The sequence below is a fragment of the Podarcis gaigeae genome, assembly GCF_964106915.1.
Source record: "Podarcis gaigeae genome assembly, chromosome: 4".
NCBI classification, from domain to species: domain Eukaryota; kingdom Metazoa; phylum Chordata; class Lepidosauria; order Squamata; family Lacertidae; genus Podarcis; species Podarcis gaigeae.
The window spans coordinates 24037238-24051298 of record NC_139677.1 but is presented as its reverse complement, the minus strand read 5'-3'; the positions used below and the strand labels follow the sequence as shown (position 1 = coordinate 24051298).

At 42.0% G+C, this 14061-nt stretch overlaps 2 protein-coding genes across 2 annotated transcripts in view; one reads left to right on the top strand and one right to left on the bottom strand.

Annotated features, from left to right (window-relative positions):
• The window catches only part of UBAC2 (UBA domain containing 2), a 91076-nt gene that overhangs the window by 74313 nt on the left and 2702 nt on the right, over positions 1-14061 (bottom strand). The window contains exons 2-3 of the mRNA XM_083735401.1: positions 8668-8795; positions 5644-5763 (exon numbers count right to left, since the gene is read on the bottom strand). Of these exons, the coding sequence (XP_083591527.1) occupies positions 5644-5763; positions 8668-8795 (248 nt within the window). The remainder of the gene's footprint in view (positions 1-5643; positions 5764-8667; positions 8796-14061) is intronic.
• On the top strand, positions 211-1997 carry GPR18 (G protein-coupled receptor 18). Its single transcript, XM_083735352.1, has one exon. It carries the CDS (start codon positions 580-582, stop codon positions 1540-1542), a length of 963 nt encoding a protein of 320 aa, XP_083591478.1. The 5' UTR covers positions 211-579; the 3' UTR covers positions 1543-1997.

The following is a 14061-nucleotide window of genomic DNA, read 5'->3' as shown; positions in this document are numbered from 1 at the left end:
TCTTCAGGCTAACAATCATGACTTTCTGCACAAACCTTGCACAGATCACGGAGGGGAGAAAATGACATTTTAATTTTTTTTCAATAAAAGCAGTTAACCTAGAGTTGCTGAATGGCGGTAGAAACTTACTACAGACCATGTTTCTTCTCTCAAGCTTTCTACATTTCAGGGGGATGGACTCGATGACCCTTGGGATCCCTTCCAACCCTACAATTCTATGAAGAACTGCTTTGCTGTGGCTGATTTCTCTGCCCCGCTCCACCCACCTGCCCATTTTGCATTAGCATCAGCGTTTTACAGAATTTCAGGGGGTCATTTGTAACTTATAAAGATCTCATGGGTCTATAAACTAAGCTAGCACATCAGAGGTTATGTTCAGCCAAAGTTTAACATGCAGCGTTTTAAGAGAAACCACTTTCTCCCCAGTGAAATGCAAGCATGGGACTGTCCGGTTCCAAATGCATCTTCCCCATTGCAAACTAACCTGACTGATTGTGCGACTTAATTTATCATTGATCCATTTTGTTTTTAGGTATCATGTTGTAAGTTGTGAATAACTACAATCAAAATCTAATTGCAATGTCTGGAAGCGACCATCCTGAAGAGTACAGAATTTCATCGCTTGTCTTCTACAGCTTTATTTTCGCAATTGGCTTATTTGTTAACGTCACGGCTCTCTGGGTTTTCAGCTGTACCACCAAGAAGAGAACAACGATAACTATATACATGATGAACGTTGCGTTGCTTGACTTGCTTTTTATATTTTCCTTGCCTTTTCGGATGCTTTACTATGGCAAACGGTCTTGGATCTTTGGAGATGTCTTCTGCCAGGTTCTTAGTGCGTTTACAATTTTTTACCCCAGCATCGCTCTATGGCTGCTAGCTTTTATAAGCGTGGATAGATATCTGGCTGTTGTGCAGCCCAAACATGCTAAGGGACTCAAGAACACAACCAAAGCTCTGACAGCCTGCATAGGCCTTTGGATAACGACTCTAGCAACATCTTCTCCACTGTTGTTCTTAGATTCTGATCCAGACAGAACGTCAAACTTCACCACTTGCATTAAGATGATGGATATTATCTACCTACAGGAAGTCAATGTATTAAATTTTTCTCGACTGATTCTTTTCTTCCTGATCCCTCTGTTTATCATGATTGGTTGTTACCTAGTCATCATTCACAGTCTCGTTCGTGGAAGAACTTCCAAGCTGAAACCAAAGGCTAAAGAGAGGTCCATCAGAATTATTGTGACTCTGATCATCCAAGTGCTTGTGTGTTTTGTGCCTTTTCATATTTGTTTTGCATTTCTGATGCTCCAGCATGGACCTGTGAGTTACAACCCATGGGGAGCGTTTACCACCTTTCTCATGAATCTCAGCACATGTCTAGACGTAATTTTGTACTATCTTGTTTCTAAACAATTTCAGGCCCGAGTGATCAGTGTCATGCTTTATCGTAATTATCTTCGAAGCGTACGAAGGAAAAGTATACGATCTGGAAGCATGAGGTCATTAAGTAATATCAACAGTGAGATGATATAAAAAACTGTCAATAAATATTTGAATAGTATTCAACAGAGCACAAGAAAGCATAGCAAAACTTAAGAACAAATGGAAAATGTCAAAGAAGAAGGAAATAGCTATTATTCCTCTCTCAAATGGTTTCCACTCTGAACAAAGAGGTTAGCCTATTTTGACATGCATTGAGACTCCTGCTTATTTAATAAATTCACTTTTATACCTGTCCCCTTATAATTTTATTATCTTTGCTGCTTGAGTGTAAAGATTATGTTACCTTTCTGGAATTACAAAATTTGAAACTTGGTTGAAAACTGTATTATTTCAGTGTTTATAGGATTGCCACACACATGCAAGAGGGGGGAGGCGTGGAAAGGGGGAAACTGTAGAATTCCTTATTTTGAAATAAAAGCCTGTAGAATTCTGTATTTCGAAATCATGTTTTTACCTGCAATAAACATTTAAGTAATAACAACTGATACTGCCTAATCTGTTATTTGCGCCTGCCAAAATAAGAGCAAGCTGCAAAGACTTCCACACAAGCAAACAAGCATGGAAGCCACCACTGTGCCCCTGGCTGTAACAAAGTTTGTAATGGTAAAGGTAAAGGGACCCCTGACCATTAGGTCCAATCATGGCTGACTCTGGGGTTGCGGTGCTCATCTTGCTTTATTTGCCGAGGGAGCCGGCGTACAGCTTCCGGGTAATGTGGCCAGCATGACTAAGCCACTTCTGGCAAACCAGAGCAGTGCACGGAAATGCTGTTTACCTTCCCGCCAAAGCGGTACCTATTTATCTACTTGCACTTTGAGGTGTTTTGAACTGCTAGATTCACAGGAGCAGGGACCGAGCAACGGGAGCTCACCCCGTCATGGGGATTCGAACCGCCAACCTTCCGATCGGCAAGTCCTCGGCTCTGTGGTTTAACCCACAGCGCCACCCGTGTTCCATTAGTTTGTAATGCTGAAGGCTTAATTCTTGCAATGCATTGAGAAGAACCTTAAACAGCTCAGGACTACAACAATTCAAGGTCCATCTCTCCCCATAGGAATCAACTTGGAACTGTGATCAATAGCTGAGGCCCTTCTGTGTGTGCCTCCTTCATGATAGGTCCAGAGGGTGGAAACATGAGAACGGGCCTTTTCTGCAGTGGCTCCCCATTTGTGGAATGCTCTCCCCAGGGAGGCTCGCCTGGTGCCTTCATTATACACCTTTAGGTTCCTGGTGAAAACATTCCTTTCCAACCATGCCTTTGGCTGATTCACATTCTATGTCTTTATAGATGTGTTTGTTTAAATTGTTTTGATTTTGTTTTCACTGTGTGTTTTATTTTGTATTTGCATACTGTGAACTGCCCTGAGATCTTCGGATGAAGGGTGGTATACAAATTTATTTAACAACAACCACCTTGGACAAAAAGCATTTTGTTTCTGCAGTGGTTCTGATATGGACAGGGTGCAACCCTCCCAAACGAAAACAAAAATAGTCCAGCCTGTCAAATTGAAGGGCCTTTTGCTAATTATAAAAATAACAACAAAGTATAGTAACATGATAATATCTGAATTTAAAATACAAATCTTTATGGCAAACCTGAAAGGAACTTTTAAGTACCATAACAAATCTTTGAGGCTTTCTATTGCTTTCTGTTAGTGCAATGTAATAGCCTTTACTTCCAAATCTGGTATAAGTAATATCAGTTTATCATCAATAAGGAAGATTTTGCTGCTAAAAGTAAAGGTACCTCTGACCGTTAGGTCCAGTCGCGGACGACTCTGGGATTGCGGCGCTCATCTTGCTCTATAGGCCGAGGGAGCCAGCGTTAGTCTGCAGACAGCTTCCGGGTCATGTGGCCAGCATGACTAAGCTGCTTCTGGAGAACCAGAGCAGCGCATGGAAACGCCATTTACCTTCCCGCCAGAGAGCTACCTATTTATCTACTTGCACTTTGACGTGCTTTTGAACTGCTAGGTTGGCAGGAGCAGGGACCGAGCAATGGGAGCTCACCCCGTTGCAGGAATTTGAACTGCCGATCTTCTGATTGGCAAGCCCTAGGCTCTGTGGTTTAGGCCACAGCACCACCCGCATCCCAGATTTTGCTGCTACTACTACACAAAACATGTCAGTGCTCTCTTTGAACCTACTGCACTTTACAGCTCATTGGCAAAAAAAATTACAAGGGTTCTGCTGTTTTACATTCCTGATGCAGCACTTATCAACCCTCCCAACCCCCCAAGTTGTGGCCTTCTGAGAAATAGAAATAGAAAATTCAGTATACAGTCAAACCTTGGAACTCGAATGGCTCTGTTCTCGAACGTTTTGCTCCTGAACGCCGAAAACCCGGAAGTAAGTGCTCCGGTTTTCAAATGTTCCTCAGAAGTCGAACGGCTTCCGGGGCACATATTTCATTCCCCCCCCCCACTGACTTTGCAGCCAGCCCAGTGATCCTCAGTTTTTGAACATTTTGGAAGCTGAACAGTCTTCCAGAACGGATTACGTTCGAAAACTGAGGTTTCACTGTACTTAATATGTATAGTTTATACTCCCAGCTGGTTTTGAATTGAATAAAAGTACAGTGGTACCCCAGGTTAAGAACTTAATTTGTTCTGTAGGTGTGTTCTTAATCTGAAACTGTTCTTAACCTGAGGTACCACTTTAGCTAATGGGACCTCCCACTGCCGCCGCACCGCCCTGGAGTACGATTTCTGTTCTCATCCTGAAGCAAAGTTCTTAACCCGAGGTAATATTTCTGGGTTAGTGGAGTCTGTAACCTGAAGCATCTGTAACCTGAAGCGTCTGTAACCCGAAATACCACTGTACTTACAAACTAACACAAAATAAGGCACATGCTATCAATTTTATATGTCTAAAGTCACACACACATACACACAAATAAAGAAAGACATCTTTTCAAGAAACTTTGAATGGACTTTTTGATGAAATTTGATTTCCATTTCAAAAGTGTCCATGTTCATGAAAGCAATTCCTCTTTTTCATATATGTTAGCAGCCATTATCCAACACCTGCTGCCGCCTAGGCTTCCTTCTCTCTCTTCTCCCCCAACTCAAAATAATTTATTCAATGACCCCAATTTATTCAGTGCAGGATCTCAGCCAATTGGGTGCTGTATAATAAAAGTTATGGCAACAAAGTGACATATAGCCAATAAAATTTGGCTATGCGAGGGTATCACTGAGGGTAAACGAAGCATTCCCACTGCTTCACTCTTAATAGCAAGAGGAAAGCAAACACCCCCCCAGTGCCCAGGTGACCAAGCTAACACTTCATATCTTCATATCTTACAATAATATTTTCCCCTCAAAACAATTTCAGTTGTAAGTAGCAAAGTTTATTGCTCATTGGCCAATCAGGCCTCATGTGTACATACAAACATACATACTAGTATATATAGCTCATGATCAAGAAAGGAACATCAGAACAAGTATCTGTGATGGTGGGCTAGTTATAAACTTTCCCTCACAAAATAGTAATACAAAATAGTAATACATATAATCTTAACACGTTTTAGTTTTGTGTAGGTATGCATGATCAGTTAGTAGAGTGTGGATCAGGATGCTGAAAAGTAACGAATAAAAGAAATGCACTTCCTTATAAGACTTAAAACTGTACTAACTACATCCCTTACACCATATTTAAGGTACCCCTTAAGCAAACCCCTTAACAAGTTGCGGTACTTACAATCCCGACGGCAAACTATTGATGGTGAGGCCAAAAGAATATTCAACAGCTTCTACAAGGAGAAGATCAAACAATACTGACAGCATCCAGGAGCCCAGCAAAAATGACTGAAAAAGAGGAACACAAATGCTCAGAATCACAAACTTAATACATCTTCCCACAGGCTTGAGATGCACACCGTCTTTAAAAGACTTTTCTAAGGTCTAAAGATGATTTTTAGTTTTCTGGATTTTAGACAGAAGAGAAGAAAGTGGTGAAAAAGAACATAATCCAGAGAGCAAATACCTCAGCTCCCAAATTTGGTCTACCCAAACAAAGTGATACAATTCCCAGCACCCTTAACACGTTTTGCACTAAGTATGCCGACAGGGAGGAAGATATAAAGCCTGAAGATGTAAAAACGTGAGAGGAAACAGAACTGGAACTTACAGAAAATTTTCTGCTGCCATATCTTCTTTCAAATATCCTGAAGTTGTAGATGAGCAAGCTGCTACAGAATGTGTCTTTGAGATCAAGACATACTGTTCTCCCACATACAAGTCTCCAAACCTGAAAGTAGCAGAAAACACATGAATATGCATGAATATGTCCCAAATGCCAATTGCTCTTTTGGTAAGATAATTTAAAAGAACAAGTTGCTTATATGAACACGTTTTCAACCTTCGTCTTATAAACTGCATGTCAACTCAAGTCACACTAGATACAGTTCCAGTGCACGTACCTAACGTAGCTTGCTCTGTACTTTGAGAACCAATGGTCCATAGCACTATAAAGCCATAATACGTACAAGGCCATAAAATGTTAATAGAGAGCAAAAGAAAACCTTCTAGCAAGGACACTGCTATTGCTGGAACAAGTTATTATCCTGGATCCCCTTTAAAGACAAACCACAAAAGGAAATAAATGACTGTGTCCGCACTCTGTACCCACAGGGGTTTGCTACAGATATTTCTATCCATAGAATACTGGTCTTGAAAGATCTTCATTGGCTCCCAGTACGTTTCCGAGCACAATTCAAAGTATTGGTGCTGACCTTTAAAGCCCTAAACGGCCTCGGTCCAGTATACCTGAAGGAGCGTCTCCACCCCCATCGTTCAGCCCGGACACTGAGGTCCAGCTCCGAGGGCCTTCTGGCGGTTCCCTCGCTTTGAGAAGTGAGGTTACAGGGAACTAGGCAGAGGGCCTTCTTGGTAGTGGTGCCTGCCCTGTGGAACGTCCTCCCATCAGATGTCAAGGCAATAAACAACTATTTTACTTTTAAAAGACAACTGAAGGCAGCCCTGTTTAGGGCAGTTTTTAATGTTTGATGCTGTATTGTTTTTAATATTCGGTTGGAAGCCGCCCAGAGTGGCTGGGGAAACCCAGCCAGATGGGCAGGGTATAAATAAAGAATTATTATTATTATTATTATTATTACATCATCATCAACTTTTTTTCTTGTTCCAACAAGATTAAACATCATATACCCATTTCAGATTACGGTCCACATGACACGGTACAGCTGCAAGGCTGTCTCTTGTGGTTCCGCAGGGGGTGGGGATTAGCGTCTTATTTAAAGAGCAAAAATGTCATGCTGGTAGAAAAACACTTCCCTCCACCTGCATAGAGCTCATCTCTCTGCATTCTTCTCCCAAAACATTACTTTCCTTTCTCCAGACTCAGATACTAGGATGCATACTGACAGTGGCCTGGTTGGCATATCATGGAAAGCCAAGCACTGGCTTACTGGGAGCATGCAAATGTAGCTCAACCGAAGTTTGTAGCTAAGAAGGAAAGAGCTTAACCATAATCTTGTGTTCAGATGGCACATTAAGACAAACCTTGGTTTAGCTGTCCTGCCATAATAGGAGAGGAGAAAAGTGTTTGTAATTCCTCTCTGGAAGCAAGCATTTTCATCCTAAACCATGGTTTGGTGTTATGTAAGAATGTGGACGGTAGAAGACTATGCATGCCCACATGTACCAACAGGATTTTCTGGGCTGAATATGCTGTAAATTGCATTCTTCACCCCATTCATTTTAAAAAGGGCAATTTCCATCAAATTTGTATGCATTGTGTGCCATGTGCAAATATGTATCCTCTTTCAAAGGTGTGATGGAGAGCCCCAAAAGAAATCAGGCTCACACACAAGCAAAAAGATGCCCGGCAGGCAGAAGTCTATGGGTGAATTTTCCTATAAATTATTTCTATAGTAGGAAACCTCTCACCTGTTGAATTTCTGCTTGCCACACAGCTGTTAAAAGTACAAGAATCCTCTTTTACTCAGTGACAATCCTAAACCATGCAAAGAATTCAAGTTTCCTGAGCTGTAAACCAATCATCTTAATATAGGTCTTTTGTCAAATTGATTTAGACTGGCAATAATACAGTGAGTGCAAAATCAGGCATGGCATTTCAAATTTAGGGTGTGTGTCAAAAGATATTTTTGATTTATAGTGATCAGGGTTCAGATACTCATGATTGGAGTAATTTTTTAAAAAAGCAAGCAGTGTATTCCAATAACATTTATTGTGGTTACTCAGTTGTTGATCATGCCTCCCAATAATAGCAATGCTATCAGCACAGAACAAACAGCCATCATTTCCCCTCCCTCTCTCTTTCTCTTTGAGCAAAAAGGATCTGAGATTTTGACATTCAAGTGTTCCAGCAGCAACAATCCGCCCCCAATAACTCTCTCTTTTCCCCTCGCGGGTGAGAGAGCAATTAATCACCTCCCACATTGCTGCTGCGGTCAACAGCCCCCATAACTGCGTTTTCATAAAAATATAAATGAGAAGCAGAGATATGCATACATACATGATCAGTATGTATGCACCCACCCAAGTAAGTCAGAGCAACTGGAGTTCTCAGCTGCTGGGCTCTAGTACTTTACCTCCTGTATCACCACAACTCAGTTTTTATAGCAAGCCCGGCAGACTGTGTTCAGTGTTTTGAGGCTGCACTCACTTTGCCTTGATACTAGCCAGTATCCCTACAGGAGGCCAAAGCTTCCTCTGGAATGCATGCTTGAGGGAACACGGGGATTCCCTCCACCCCAGTGACACAATCCCCCAGCAACAAAGCTATTGCTCTGTCTCTAATTTAGTATGACCTTTGGACCTTTAAACTGAGACTTACAGGACTGGATTGACATCACTGAAGGAAGAACAATTATGCGAGAAGGCACTTAACTCATGGATGAATGAAATAGGAAGAAAAAAGCCTTTCCCCCAATGTGGGTCCTCTGTTGCAGCCGCTGCTAACTTCCTACATTTGACATGAGACTTGCTTTCCTATTAGTTATGTTTCCCAAGTGTTGTGTGTTAAGATTCCATTTGGCTTAGAATCCATATCTATCTATCTATCTATCTATCTATCTATCTATCTATCTATCTATCTATCTATCTCCAGGTTGCAGAATTCCTGACCTTTAAAGTTACACATATGAATTCTTACAAATGACTTATGGCTTACCTGAAATTCCTCTTTTACTGCTTGCAGATTGTATGTGAAGAACTTCTGATAATGTTGAAAGAGCAGAGCCAACAGAAGTGAGAGAGTGCTCGGTATTATTAAGAGGCCTTTTGACAGAGGTGCTTTATCTTTAAAACAAAACAAAAATAGATAATAAAATGTTCCAGTTACAATAATATTTCTGAAGAAAGATTAAAGAACAAGAATGCTTCCCAATCCAAATTAAATGATATTAATTCCTGTTACTTATAAGACTGATTTATGATTCAAATGAAACAGAATCACCTTATTTCATCCAAGTTCGGTCCAAGACCGTAATACTCATCTTCAATCTTTTCCCCACTTTGAGTCTGTAGGAATGTGACTCTCTTATGAAAACTTATGTGAACAAACCAACTAAACAGAAACATACGCAGTAATTTTATTTTATTGATTTCTTAGAATCACAGAATCATAGAACTGTAGAGTTGGAAGGGGTCCCAAGGGTGATCTAGTCCAACCCCCTGCAATGCAGGAATCTCAACTAAAGCATCCATGACAGATGGCCACCCAACCTCTGCTTAAAAACTCCCAATGAAGGAGAGTCCACCACCTCCCAAGGAAGCCCGTTCCACTGTCTAACAGCTCGTACTTATTTCATGACCATGCTATTCTTTATTCATATTATAGCATTTGTACAGGCTCTTCGGCCAAAAGGACTACCAGAGCAGCTTAAAGGTAAAGGGACCCCTGACCATTAGGTCCAGTCGTGGCCGACTCTGGGGTTGCGGCGCTCATCTCGCTTTACCGGCCGAGGGAGCTGGCGTACAGCTTCCGGGTCACATGGCCAGCATGACTAAGCCATTTCTGGTGAACCAGAGCAGCACACGGAAATGCCGTTTACCTTTCTGCCAGAGCGGTACCTATTTATCTACTTCCACTTTGACGTGCTTTCGAACTGCTAGGTTGGCAGGAGCAGGGACTGAGCAACGGGAGCTCGCCCCGTCGCAGGGATTTGAACCGCCGACCTTCTGATCGGCAAGTCCTAGGCTCTGTGGTTTAACCCACAGCGCCACCTGTGTCCCTACAAGAGCAGCTTACATACAATCAAATTACATACAATAGAGCATAGCAGATGGTTGTTGGTTTGAGCCCATCCAGGGCAGCATTGCAGGGAGTTGGACTAGATGACCCAACTCTACAATTCTGTGATTCTAATCAAAACAAGAGGCGTCCCTGTCTGCAGGCTTACAATCACATCAGGGAAGAGGCGACAGGGAGAAGGGGAAAAGCAGATGCAGGCGCCAATTCCTTAATTCTTTTGACCAGCTAGAACAGAGACGGTTCAGGAATAGGAGGTGCCTGATGGGGCTTGTCTTCAGCAGAGCTGATGGAATAAGCCTTGTTTCTCACGTGTTCCCGAGGCAGTCAACTGTTGAATCAGATGATGGGTGAGGGAGAGGAGACCCAACGGAGCTCTAGCATGTTATGCTATGCGTGCTTATACTACTTTTTGAAGATTTTACCAATAGGCTCTTACTTCACTCTGTATACTTTATGTGTTGAAACATATCCCAAGATCTGCTGGCTGTGGGGCAGGCAATATGAAGTACCCAAGATCTGCTGGCTGTGGGGCAGGCAATATGAAGTACCCAAGATCTGCTGGCTGTGGGGCAAGCAATATGAAGTAGCAGGCTGCCACCACCAAGTGTGTTAATGCACACCCATTTACCTACATGTGCATTAGATCCAGGATTGCCAATGTGGTACCCGTGGGAACAGCAGTGCGCTTCCTTGAGGTCTTCCCCTGGTGCCCAAGAGCCTCTGAGCACCCTCGCTTCTTGCTCGTTGCCCCCTTTGTGATCAGATAGTGAGAGTGCTTACCTCCACACTCCCTCCCCCCCCCCAAAAAAATATATACAGCTGATGGAAGAAGTTGGAAGAGAAATGCTCTTTCCTACTTCTTCTTTCATTTCTAGGTGCTTTCCAAGGCTCCAAACAACTAAAGAGAAAGTGACTGAAAGGGTAGGAGGGAAAGGGGAATGATATGGGAGATGGGAGCAGAGAAATGGTGCACCTGCGGGAGAAAATGTTGGGCCACAGGAGTTGGGGGGAATGAGGTGCCAGAGAAGGTGTGCATGTACACATGTGCACACACACAAAAATACAGTAAACTGGACCCTTTTAAAATTGCAGAGTTTTCTCTCATCCTGCCCCCTCACCGCTATCACATCACAGACTACATCTGACTTCACTGACCGAAGACATAAAAATCAAACCTCTAGTGCATTCCAACAATACCATGGCACAAAAACATATACCCAAGACACAGATCCTTATGTATCTGTCTCATAATTTTATTTCACAAGGTATTCCATCAAAACCACCACCAAATCATAGGTCATCTCCATGTCCACAGATGCATTCTGTGATTTGTTAGCAGCTTGTTGTAATCCAATGTAAAAATTGTGACTATGACCTGGATCAATGTGTTTGTGGTGCTGGTGCGCCAGATCTGTTATTTTGATTGAGAGGATCACGAATATAAGCTTTAATTTGATTGAGTTTATCTTTGTTTTTAATGGTGGTTTTATGTATGTTTGTTTTTAATTTGTTTGTGGATTGGGGTGGATGGGGTGCTGGGGGGGGGGATAGTACCTCTGGTGGGGGACACATTGTGCTCCTTCTGGGGTCGTTTGTTTAACTTTGGTCCCTACCTGCACTCAGCTCTCACCAGTGGCTGCTAGAAGTTGTCAGCATGCGACAGCAGCCACACCCTGGAAAACAGTTTCAACTGACTGGATAAACCAGGTGAAGGTTGCCGATGGGTCTCAAACCCTCAGTGAGTTACGGACTTCCCCTGCATGTGAAGACAGACTCTGGCACATTGACAAGACCAATATTGGGTCCAATGGTCCAGAAGACGGCTTCTGCACATGCTGTAGAGAGAAACGATGGGCAGGTGGGACTTGTCAACCTGAGAAGGAAAACTAGGAGAAGGAAAACTCTGATCTTAAACCTTTGCTGCCTTGTGTCAGGAGAAGAAAAGGCTAAAGGCTAATATGGTTGTGAGGAAGGTGCAGGGGAGGCTGTATTTCCTGAGAATGCTCAGGGGATTGAATCTATCTCAGCACCTACTTCTGTCCTATTATCACAGTACCATTGAGAGTGTCTTAACCTATAGTATATTATCGTGGTATGGGAGCAGCTCTGAAATGGATAAAAAAGCTTTACAGAGAATAATTAAAATTGCCCAGAATGTTATTGGGCTCCAACTACCAACCCTGGATGAGATCTTCATGTCTCGCAGCTTGAAGAAGTCACACAATATCCTGAGAGATCCCACCCATCCTGCTCGCAACCTCTTTGAACTGTTGCCTTCGGGCAGAAGATACAGGACAATGAAAACACGAACCACACGCCTTCTGAATAGTTTCTATCCAAGAGCTCTGATTGCACTAAATAATGATCTCAGGGCCAGTTGTAAGAAATAGCAAGCAGTGAGTAGTAAGGAATGAGACAGGTTTTAGGTTATGCTATGCTTCTAATAGGTTATGTTATATTCTGGATTATGTTATGTTCAAATAGATTATGTCTGAATAGGATGAGAGTGTCTTGGGTGTTTGATTTTCGTTGTTGTGTATACTGTGTATATACGGACAATGACAATAAATTTATCTATCTATCTATCTATCTATCTATCTATCTATCTATCTATAAAGAGTAAACCCTACACAAATGCAGAGTGGATTCCACAAGGTGGTTGGACAGAGGCTTGTAAGTTCCTTCTGGCAACTCCTGTAAGCAAGCTGCTGCCAAACATATTTCTCTGCTTTCTTTTGGGCCATATCAGCAAGGCCAAGAGGAGACTCGTGTTATCTGGGCAGCACAGGGCTGCCATACACATTGATCAGGCTTGCGCCCCAAGATCTCATTACATATACAGACTCAGACCCTGCAGTATACAGTATATAGATGCAAACCTTTCACCCGTACTTGGTCATCTGTGTTTCTTTTAGACATCTAAAACTTTAGCATACAGGAAGTGAGTATTTGGCTATTTTTACTTTTATCACAAGGTAGAGTAGCCACAGCTGTAACCAACACCTAAACGTGACAGTTACCCACAGTGGAAAGTACAGCTGTCTGTTCAATCATCAGATGTCTTTGCAAGCAAAATGTCGTCAGGAAAATGTTTTAAAATAAGAATGCATGTCAGTTTTAAAGGGATAATAAAGTTGTGTGGCGCTATGAAATTGTTCGGTAGATCAGTATAAAACCTTTACTTATCAGCAGCAAAAATACTGCTGCTAAAACAGTGCCTGTTCACATTACCTGGATTTTAAAAATATTCAAATTGCCAAATAAGTTTATAAAATCCTGAACTCATTTATAGCAGCAATGATTTGGCATTAGGAGTCCACAACTCAAGAAAAGCAAGCATCCAAGTATTCTTAAAAAGGACCTTCCTAAGAATACTAGGGGTCAATGAAGATTTTTTGACAGCATAAATTGTCAGCTCATTCTCCCTTCACTACCAAAAATATTTTTGGGAGAGGGAGAAATTAGTCCTCAAAGACCAAAAATTCATATTATAATCACATTATAAGCATCAGGCAGGAGGCATGGTTGCCATGAAACTAACTGGCGACCTAATTTAGTGTCTCCTATACCCTCAGAGCATTTTTAAAGCCAAATGACTGTAAAATTTACTTTAATAAAGCATCAGGTAGACACCCCCCCCCCCGAAGGCCCTGGTTTTGGTCACTCAATATATTTTGGTTACAAGTCCCATCAGCCCCAGCCAGCATGACTAATGGTCAAGGATGATAGGTATTGTAGTCCAACAACATCTGGCTAACCTTGATTTAAGGCATCTGTCTTTTTCAATTCCTTCAGAAAAACTGGTTAAATTAAGAGATACTGCAAGTACTGTGACACATATGATACACTTAAAAAAAAAGTTCAAAGATTAGTCTTGCCTGCCATCTATCTGTTAATGGATATATTTGTTTTGAAGTCTGAAGTTTTCTGCATGCTGAACAAAATGCAGGAATTAAAACAAAGGCTGTAATCTTGAAAACACCTGTATGCACTGCCCTATTCACCTACTTCCCCTCTAGCAACTCACTGCATTCCTATGCTAGGTGGGGAAGAGGGGGCTTGCCTCCTCCAATAGCCCTCTTTCTATGTTGGGTACAGAAGAGAAACAGAGAACTCCACCTCTACTAGCCTGAAAGAGTTCAGCACTCCACGCTTCACTCGAATGAAAAGGATTAAAGGGGGGGGGATCCTAATTTGAACAAATAGCAACCATTTTAAATCTACTTTCTAATCAGAATCTTCTTTTTAAAACAACAAACATTATTGAGTATATGGCACTCTTTCCAAATTATCTAAACAAGGGGTGGGGAA

What these genes read in the sequence shown, in the direction of transcription:
- GPR18 (XM_083735352.1), top strand. Translation starts at nt 580, where the DNA reads ATGTCTGGAAGCGACCATCCTGAAGAGTACAGAATTTCATCGCTTGTC.